General features: G+C 45.2%; 1 protein-coding gene across 1 annotated transcript; it reads left to right on the forward strand.

Moving 5' to 3' along the window:
- The first annotated feature begins 597 nt into the window (after positions 1–597).
- On the forward strand, positions 598–9,646 carry klf5a (Kruppel like factor 5a). Its single transcript, XM_071520423.1, has 4 exons — positions 598–941; positions 2,169–3,276; positions 5,004–5,063; positions 7,210–9,646. Exons 1-4 carry the CDS (start codon positions 777–779, stop codon positions 7,386–7,388), a joined length of 1,512 nt encoding a protein of 503 aa, XP_071376524.1. The 5' UTR covers positions 598–776; the 3' UTR covers positions 7,389–9,646.
- The last annotated feature ends 951 nt before the right edge of the window (positions 9,647–10,597 follow it).

The following is a 10,597-nucleotide window of genomic DNA, read 5'->3' on the forward strand; positions in this document are numbered from 1 at the left end:
GAAAACACGGCACAATTAAAAAGAACACTGTTCTATTCATTGTACAGGGATAACTTGTTAAATGAAAAAACCTTTCTGTCACAGATGAATGGTTTTTAAAGCAGCATACAGTGAGGTGCCTTGAGACGATTTAGATATGTGCAGTGACATTGCAGTGATTAAAAATGTAGGTATATTATTAACAAAAACTCATTTTCAGAATAGGATGAAATTATATTTTCTATACAAGACCCATTATCATTTAACTGACATTATTCATAACCAACTCATATACATTGATTTGTATCAAGGAGATGGAGAAAACAATTTCACAAATAAAAAGCTGGATAAACTGAGTTTAGGTGGGTTTATCCTACACTACATCCCAAGATATATGATATCTTATGCTTTAATGCAGTCCAGCCATAGGATTTCCATGCGTTTTCGCTCGTGCTGTGGATACAGTTTACGACAATGTTGTGAATGTATTTAGATGGAGTGTAGGGCGGTGGCCAGTGAATGAATGATCAAAGCCTTTTTAAAGGTTTGGTGGGCGGTGCATCTGCTGTATTTACAGTGGGCCGCCCCGCCCTATAATAAGAGATAGAAAACTGTCTCCGGCCCAATGGGGAGATGAAACAAGTGGAAGGGGATGTAGCAGCAGACAGACGCGCACTAGTCCACCACTCACACACCTCGCAGGCTCGACTCCCTTCACTTTCACTGTAGCATCTGCCTCCCGCAACACAGAGACGAGACGTTTAGGTAGACAATCCACGGTGTTGCACGGGAGGTTTATGGCCGCGACACTGACGATGAGCGGCGGCGGGCAGGAGGAGCCCTTCTACCCGCTGCTGAAGTCGACCCTGCCCGGCGGATTCCCCCTGGAGGACTCGGCGTTATTCGGCTTGGACTCCAAGATCACAGACACGGACCGGAGTGGACAAAACGACTACACACAGGTAACCCGTCTAGAAATGAAACCGACTTTAGACACACGGGGAAATGCCGATTTATGATTAGTGATGGAACCCCCCCATATTTCATTGAATGGGCGTGGCAGACTGGTTTTAGACCTAGGCTTATTTTTTGGGTAGCCTCAGAATTTCAATCGGCCTGCGTATTGTTAATCACTTTGTTTTGCATGTACCACTATTAGTAATGCAGTAAGCAGGCGTAGGCTGCGATCATGGGATACATATAAGCCAGCTGGACGGCAACGTGAAGCCGAGCTATTCCGCCTGCAAACGCATTCTTCATCGCATGTTTTCTACGGAGCCAGTTGGTCACCAGTTGTCGGTCCCTTCTTGGCGTCCAATCTCACCATCATACCACGCCGACAACAACTGACTCCAGCCTCGGACAGAAAAGGTCCCGGCAACTCCGTCCCCCAGCAGTAACCCAAAAAACTTGTGAAGGAGAGAGAGGATAGCAGCTGGTCGGATCAGGCGCCTAGAAATAGCAGCCCAGCCCCAGAAGAGCCTGCTGCTGCTGCTGCTGCTGCTGCTGCGGCGGGCTGGACGAGGCATGGGTGTTTCCCCTGTTTCCCCTGTCATGTTGCTGTTTCATCCTTCGCTGCAGGGCTTCCCAAACTTTTTAATGTCAAGGATCCCCCCACATTCACACGCTGTAGACCACAAATCCCTGTTTGATAAAGGTTTTGTCCCAGGAAATCCCCTGTAAGAGAAGAGTTTTGTTCCCATAATGTTGTGCACCTGTAATGTCAGAATGATCTATGGATCTGTAAAACTCAGCAGATCTGCAATTTTCGTGTCCTATTTATAAGAAATCCCTTTATAGTACTGATTTGTTAATTCCACCACTTAAATAGCCTGATCCTCAACTATTGTCCCTCTGGTAGGTTTTTGAGTTCAGCCTTGCAAGCAGAGAGGGAATGTAGCAACCACCTATTGATGACTACTTGATAAATGTTTTAGTGGTGACTGTCCTATCAAACCTTTGTCTTCTCAGAATAGCGCCTCAGAATAGTTTCATGGTGACCGTTCAGGAGCAGTTGGTTGGTTGAGGAACCTGTATTTGGACAGTAATTAATTTATGTCACTATTTTGTAATGGAATGTCATTCCTGGGTACATTTAATGTCACCAGAGTTTATTTTAAGACCATAAAATGAGACATGGCTAACTGTGTGTTTCCTCTCTCTCTCTCTGTCTGTCATTGTCTCTCCAGGCTAAGTGTGAGTTGGACAGGTATCTCTCCCCCCAGCCTCTCCACCTTCCTCTTCCTGCAGACAGCCAGCAGAAGTCGGAGAGAGATGGTGCGTCTGTGGTGGATCAGTTCTTCAGCGATGATCAGACTGGGGCTCCCTACACCCTCAACATGAATCTTTACCTCCCCGATGTCGCCTACCTGAGGATGGGCCTGTGTCGGCAGGCGCGCCCCCCTCCGCCCCAGAACCACACAGGTCTCGTTCAAGTCAAAACGGAGTCCGCCACCCCCTCCTTCTCCCCTTCCCTCCAGCCCCACTGCCCCAACTCCACTCCGACAAGAGGCGGCGGCACGTCCGGGCACGGCAACAGGGGTATCGCTATGGAAACCGCAGCCATAAACATGACATTACCAGGGTTACCGGACTTCACCAGTGTTTTCAACCAGTCGGGGAGCGGCCGTGGTGGCGATTCAGTGTCAGAGGTGTTTGTGAAACAGGAAATGACGTCGCAGTTCGAGCAGCATCCTCTCCACCACCATGACGACAGCGGCTCATTGTTCCAGCTCCTAAACTCCGACTTGGACCATCACCATGGCGGCGGCATGGAGGCGCAGCATCAGCATCATCAGCAGCAGATACAACATGCAGGTCCCTCGCCAATCCACACGCCGTTCCACGATTTATCGGTAGCTGCCTCTCAGCAAGAGCAGACTGCCAAGCCTGCCTACTGCGGCCTGAACAGCGGGGCTTACACACACCCTCACGCGCACACACACCCCCATTTCCTCCAGCAGCAGGTGCCCTACCTGCCCCCATCCCCGCCAAGCTCAGAGCCGGGCAGCCCCGACAGGCAGAAGGAGCTGCTCCTCACCATGTCTCCTCCTCCCTCCTATGCAGCCACCATCGCTTCCAAGCTGGCAGGCAGCACCCCTGGGCTCGGGCCCGGCCCCGGCCCAGGCGGCTTGGCCCTGCCCCTGGCTACAGGTCCGACCGCACTCCCGGGCCCAGCCGCCGGCCTCCCCTCTGCCCCGGCCCCTGGCCCGGCTCAGACCACCATGCCTGTCCGCTACAACCGTAGGAACAACCCCGACTTGGAGAAAAGACGGATCCACCACTGTGACTATCCAGGTTAGAACAACGACACGTGTTCACTGCTGTATGTGCACACTCACTCTTGACACTGTTGTGTGAGTACGCTTTATTTTTACATGCCGCTGCGGTCAGGTGAATATCTGGTGCCTCCAAAAGGTCAGCTTTAAGAAAAACAGCCTTATTTTGAGACTGCAGACTGACACCCATGCATTTTTGAAATTATATGTTGTGTTTTGAATTAGTTTCACAGGCCTGCGTGAGTCATGAAATGTACTCAGCGCACAGCAGAGAACATAAATTTTATTTCAAGTAAACAAAAAAGAAAAATTGGAGTTAGAATATTTTCATTTGAAAACCGTGGCTATTAAATTGGCTAGATGACTCACCACCATTCAATTAACTGTCTGGATTAAAAAACTCCTTTGCATCTATTATCATACCTCAAACGGCTGTGGCATTTTTACCCATAAGCTCGCCCAGATTGTTGAGACTTTAAAGTCAGCGCTGGTATGATTCAGTAGTGTGAACCTGTGTACGTGGGTGTGTTTGTTGGATAGGCCTCTATGTTGCTCTAATGTTAAGTGGTTAATAGATGTGTTTTAACCTGCTGAACTTGACCTACTGGGCTTACTGGAAGACATGTTGTTCTCATTCTATTTCTTGCTCTGCCTCTCATTCACACACATTAACATGCAACATGCACATGAACTTGGTCTCTCAGACACACAATGAAATATATTTTTTTGCCTTTGTGGATCAGAAAAATTATCGTCACAAGTTGTTTTGTGATAATCATGCCATCTGGATCTCTGGACCTTGAGAGTAGTGTTAAACCTGGTACACACACACACACACACACACACAGACATACACACACACACTCTGGCTATACGATGTGCAGCTACTTGTAGGACACGTAATGTCAACTAGCCTGTGGCAGTGTGTAAAATAGGCTTAGAGGAGCCTCCTGCAGCATGTTAGCACACGCCTCTGAACACACACTGCTAGATTGGACTTTTATAACTTCTGTAACTCTGTTCCAAGACCGAGACGCAGCAGAGCTACACAGGCTGGACAAATCCACACTTTGCCAAAATGCATATTATTCACTCTTTCAGTTGCAGCTGCCGCCTGTTTCAGCTTTGTAATAAGAATTTATATTGGAATCTGGAATCTGTATTTTCTATGCTATTGTAACATTATAATAATTTTGAACTATATCTTTCTGCTGCTCTCTCTTCAATCTTATGTTCAAAATAATTTAACATGTTAGTGAACTTTGTGACATTCTAGTCTACATGCTGTCTACAACATATGTGCATTATCTGAACTTCCAAGTCAAACTAGAAGGCATTGTGAACAAAAGCTTTCAACATTCCAAAAGTTATATTCCATTACTTGCATTCAGTTGTTGGAATTTCCTTGTTGATAGATCCAATTTAAATGTTTTTCATGGCAAATGAGAGTGCATGGGCCACTTTGCAATGCGTGCATTTGCACTTTTGATATCTGAATTTGTTAGACCAGTGATTCTTTGTATTTCTTTAATACAAACATTTCTCTAGTCCAAACTATCTCTGCTCTTGGGTGGGTTGGTGGATTGGATCAACAAGGTTTTACAAGTCCATTAGATCAAATATCTGGCATGGAGCATGTGAATTTAGATGGTAAATACATTTCTGGCACATGTAAACGTATTTGGTGTATTAATTGGATTCAGATTTTAAGCCCCCTCCTTGTGTTTGCCTCTCTGTCTGTTTCAGGCTGTAAGAAGGTCTACACCAAGTCGTCCCATCTGAAAGCCCACCTCAGGACTCATACGGGTAAGACCCTCCTCTAATTAACGTAGCTTTTTTAAAAGGGACTCGTCAAAAAACGACGCTGCCCACATGACTCGTATTTCAGTATCTGCGATGGCACCATGTTGCTAGGCAGAGTGTTGTGTTCTTGGCATGTGTGTGTAAACCTATCCTACCCCATTCCCATCCTCTGCCCAATATACTATTCCATCAAAACAGGTGGAAGTGACACACTTCTGCCAGCGGATGACTGTCAGACTGTCTATGCGGTCAATGCTAGACGTGTGGTGCCATCTCTCCTGCGATCCCAGTTCCTGTTCAGACTTCGCTGTTTCAAATGCTTTGCTTTTCTGCGACTAGTTGGGCCTGTTTGCCACTATAAATATACCAGATCTGCTTGTGCCGATACAAAAATATCCTCGATCATCCTATCTCTCATATCTGTAGTTCTATCATTCCTCTGTGTGCTCTTTAAGATCCATTTTCCTCATCTCTCCCGCTCTCTCTTGCTCCCTAAAATTGATTTCTTTCTTTGTTTCTTTCTTTCTTCCTTTCTTTCTTCCTTCGTGGTTTCCTTCCCTCTGTGTCATTGCTTCACATTTGCATATAACTAAAGGTTGTGGTTAGGGAAAGCCAACAAACAAGTGGTAAGGTGTTGAGCCCCACCTTAGGCCAGCTAACATAACAAACCTTCCATTGCTATCTACACATTCCCCTCTCATCTGGATACACACACACACACACACACACACACACACACACACACAGACAGAAAAGTTCTGTGAACAAGTAGTTCTGCATCAAATTCACACTTGGAACAGATTCTGTGTGTGTGTGTGTGTGTGTGTGTGTGTGTGGTTTGCATCTCACTATTGCGAACATGACACGACAATTAGATCTGGCGTCATTCATGCTGCAGGCTGATTGCGGTGCGATGATTACAGACCACAAGATGAGAACACGACACATAAAGAGGGATGTGCTCCGACCACGCTGCAGCAGCAACTTCCACTTCTCTCAATTATTTTCTCTTTTTTTTCCCCCCTCTGTTTTCATTCACCTCATATCCCCCTTTCCTTTGCTTTGCTTTTCGCCATCCCTCCACCTCCTGCCCTTTCTGAATCTCCTCCCCTCTCTCTTTCTATCTTTCTGTCTGTTACTCATTCTTTTTCTCTTACTCAGTCGCTTGTGCGCACACTCACGCACTCACACACACACACACTCACACACACAGACAGACACATGCACACACACCTGTCAGTAATCTGTATGAGATGATTCCTAATGCGTTTGTGCCCCTGTGGGAGTCCCCACTCTAATCCCCATCAACATCCATTACCCTGATTGTGTGTGTGTGTGTGTGTGTGTGTGTGTGCGTGCATGTGCGCTTGCGTGCGTGTGTGTGTGTGTGTGTGTGTATTGTGAGTGTGAGAACTGAACACTCCTCCCTGTCTCCCAGTCTTTCTTTGCTCTCTTTCTCAGCGTCCTTTCATTGTGCTGTGGCCCAAGTTCAGGTTTAGGTGTGTGGTTCATTTCGTAATAATATAATGTTGTTTTAGCAACGCTGGTGCTTGGCGTGCTTGTTTAAGCTAGTCTTCATGACTATCTGGGCTAGTGCAGGGAGCTGAGGGAGGGACAGAGACAGACCGTGGAGCTTCAGCAAGGGCTTGGGGCTGCAGCTGAAGATTACTGGAATAACAGAATGACGGAGAAAAGTGCATCCATCAAAAGACACGCATAAAAAAACAGACAGAAATTCTGAGAAACAAAGGCAGACAGCACAGGCCAGTAGACCGTGGGAAATTCCATGCAGTGTTTGATGAACGTCTGAGTGACACTGATATGACTGCATATGTTGTCAGACAAGCGGACTCTCCAGTAAGGCCTGTTCTCCCAGCTCCTCCACCCTACCGCATGACTCTTTGAAACTCAGGGAATTAGTACCTGCTTTAATGATATTACTGATAATATCAGTGTCATCAGTACTACCAGTAGCTAGAATCACACATTCACATGCCTCTACTCTGTCATACTGTGTTCGAATGTTATTTATTGATCATGTGGCATATCTGTGATCAGGCAAGGAATTCAGTTCAGTTCAGTGTTTCCCCAGTTTACAGAGTGCAGCTGTACTCAACCAGACTTCTTCTCCTCCTCCTCTCTCCTCCAGGTGAGAAGCCGTACAGGTGTACGTGGGACGGCTGCGACTGGCGTTTCGCCCGTTCGGATGAGCTGACGCGTCATTACCGGAAGCACACGGGCGCCAAACCCTTCCAGTGTGCCGTCTGCTCCCGCTCCTTCTCCCGCTCCGACCACCTCGCCCTGCACATGAAGAGACACCAGAACTAACAGCACTCAAACACACACACACACACACACACACACACACACACACACACGTGCACACACAAGTACTATCTTGAACCATGTCACACAACCCTACACATGCCCCCCCTCCACACACACACACACACACACACACACACACACACACACACACACACACACACACACGTGCACACACAAGCACTATCTTGAACCATGTCACACAACCCTACACATGCCCCCCCTCCACACACACACACACACACACACACACCACCCCTCCACACACACATACACAATGTTACAAGCTGCCTCATGCAAAGCAGCTTTCACTGACACCGCAGCTCCCACTGGTGCTGCTCTCGTGCTAAAATGGTATGGTAGCCGAACAAACGTGTTGCTCTTAATGGAGAGTGGGTAGATTTGGAGGATGGAAAGTGTGAAGACAATGGGCGGATTGAAATCTTGCTCCCTTAACCACCAGATAGGTGTAGATTTGATTTCTTTGGACGAAAACAAAGAAGAAGAAAAGCAAACGATAACAAAAAGAAAAAAAAAAAGGTAGCTCCGATTCGTGTTTCCAGCCCTTTGGGACTGTCTAGAATGACTGGAATGAAAGCACTTACCACTCAAAACTTGTAAAGCTTTTGTCTCTGTTCTAACTTTTAGAACTGGCTTCATGATTGTTTTTTTTTATAAAGTGGAAGCTCTTTTTTTGCAAAACTAGTAAAGCCAAATCTTTGTTTACTTGTTGGTTTGTTTATTTGTTAGTTTGTTTATATAACTGGAAGATCCAGAGTTTTTTTATTTTTAGGTTTTTTTTTTAACCAATCCTTCGGTTTGCACTAGAATTGGTCAATTTGTCCAAGCCTTTTTGGCCTGGAGATCTCATTCACCACTGGAACGATCACTATCGCTACTGGACTCTGTTTCTTTGAACACTCAAATCTCTGAACACTACACAAATCATTGCTCTTTAGATATTAAAAATTTAAGCCTTGTGTACTCCAGAGAGAGGGAAGATAGGGCAGGAAGAGAGAGAGAGGGGGGGGGGGGATGGAGAATGAGGCAGAGAGAAAGATTTCTGATTTGAGCAAGAGGAGACCTGAGCATGATTGAGAAAGAGAGGGGAGGTGGATGGTTGCTAAAGAGCAGCAATTAGGTGATGAATTATTCAGTTTGCGTTTCAATGGATATTCAACCAGAGAAACTGTCAGTACAACATAGACATATCCTAGAGTTGATACAGAGTTAAACAGAAATGACTGTATTTGATGCACAATCCTAAATTAACCATGGAGCATCTGGGATAGATCGAGGATTGAGGGACTGTCTTAAAAAAACAAACTATTACTTCTCATCTATCCAACGTTTTGCTTCTTTCCAATGTTTTAACCAAAGTAACTTCTCATGAATCGAACATCTTCATCATCAACAACTTATTGTTTAAGTGCCTCCTCCTCTGGTTTATAAGTGTTTGATCAATGGTAGCAGAGATGTGATCAATTTAGACAGTTCTTTTAACTCACATGGTGCTATTTATTTTTGTTGTAAGATCTATTCGATCTCTATACTCAGCTTGACACAGTAATTCCCTTTTAAACCACAAGATCACCCATCATCCGGGCCCACAGAAACTACAATGTAACAACTTGGCTCATGTCGCTTCATGGACATTAAATGGAACTTTTTTTTTTAGCCAACAGTCTTTTCTTGAAGGGTTTTCACTCTCTAACTCTGTACACAACTACTACTACAACTCAGCAACAGCTATATTAACCAATCCAACATGGACGATGTTTTGTTGTCAGTGTCCATTTTGATTGTTTGATTTAGCCTGCATCTCTAACTGTATTTGTTCATTCACTGCAGGTAGCATAAAGATAATATAGCACTGTAATGTATCATGGTAAATCTGACTATTTATTTGATTGTGTAGAAGTGGGGTTGGATCAGATCAACCATTTTCTCCCCAACTAAAATGCCTTAATGTAAATATATGCACTGTAAATATCTCTTGATTTTTGTTTTCCTCTTTTGTTATTAGTTTTGTTTTGTAAACAAAAGGGCAACGAGAGGAAAATGCCCCGCATCCAAAACTATTTGAGCCTTTTCTTGTTTTCTTGTCAAAGATATTTTGATGCCATTGTTTTATATTGTCCTTTAAACAACCTATTTTGTAGATCCTGTTTTTTTTTTTGTGGTAAACGTTCCAAAGACAAAAGTTGTTTCTCTTCAACTGAGTGAAGCCAATCCTAATAAAGTCAACTGACACTTTTACAGATGTGCTCTCTTACTGAAATGAATGGGGAGACTTTTTCTTTTACTCAGTAACAATGATTGAACTTCAGGGCCTAGGTGTGTCAGGGATTGAAGTTTGAGGTAGATTTTGTTTTTGATGTTCATGATCCATGATTCATGGTTTATATTAAAAATTAAAGCTATTGGGGCTGACAACAGTGTAGAGCCGAGTGAGCAGTGTTGTGCAGATAGAGAGCGGGGGGTTGTGGGACATCACAACATTACAAGGCCTAAATGAAACATCTGTGATGACAGGTGCCCGCTTCATAACCCCAGAGACACAACCGCACTCACTGTAATCTCTTAAAATCTGAATAAGGTTTCTGAGTAAGTGCTTCTCCAAGGTATATGGGATTTCTACATTACATCCCGCATCTTTAAAACTGCAGTTACAGCAGGAGGAGATTAGAAGGGGAGACGTGGGCGAGAAAGGGATCGGAGAGGTAAAGAGAGAGGAGCGAAGGGGAAGGAAAAGGAGAGAGGAGAAAGAATGGGAAAGGAGAGGAAAGGAGATGAGATGTGCTCTAGGCAGGGACCTGCAAGTAACCTGCAGCACCCTTGCTGATCAACAAACAATAGGCCTTTGATATCGCAGCAGGAGACAATGGACAAGAAAATAAATTTGACCACCACTCAGGGACTTAGAGGGGAATCCCACCACACTCAAACGGACGCACAAACACGCACACACACTCACCATATGTTCTTGGTTTAAGTCATAAATGTGACCCAGGGTCTCGATTGTAATCTACCTCAGATGTCAGAAGAGAGGGGGATGGAGAGAGAGGGAGAGAGAGAGAGAGGGGGGAGGGAGGGGGGGCGAGAGAAGTGAAACGCAGAGCAATCTAAACAAAAGAATCTCTGGGGGGACCCAATCAACCGCTTCCGTCCTCCTACATCTCCTCGCATTCTCCTCCTCCGCTCTTCTTATT

Source organism: Centroberyx affinis, unplaced genomic scaffold (assembly GCF_046629955.1).
Source record: "Centroberyx affinis isolate AG114_WGS23_722 - 3 ecotype Tasmania unplaced genomic scaffold, CSIRO-AGI_Caff_v1 ptg000801l_1, whole genome shotgun sequence".
NCBI classification, from domain to species: domain Eukaryota; kingdom Metazoa; phylum Chordata; class Actinopteri; order Beryciformes; family Berycidae; genus Centroberyx; species Centroberyx affinis.

Excerpts from the sequence above, each read along its gene's own strand:
- klf5a (XM_071520423.1), top strand. The coding sequence starts at position 777 with ATGGCCGCGACACTGACGATGAGCGGCGGCGGGCAGGAGGAGCCCTTC. Across the intron at positions 3,277-5,003 it reads CCACCACTGTGACTATCCAG|GCTGTAAGAAGGTCTACACC; the intron begins GTTAGAACAACG and ends TGTCTGTTTCAG. Across the intron at positions 5,064-7,209 it reads CCACCTCAGGACTCATACGG|GTGAGAAGCCGTACAGGTGT; the intron begins GTAAGACCCTCC and ends TCTCTCCTCCAG.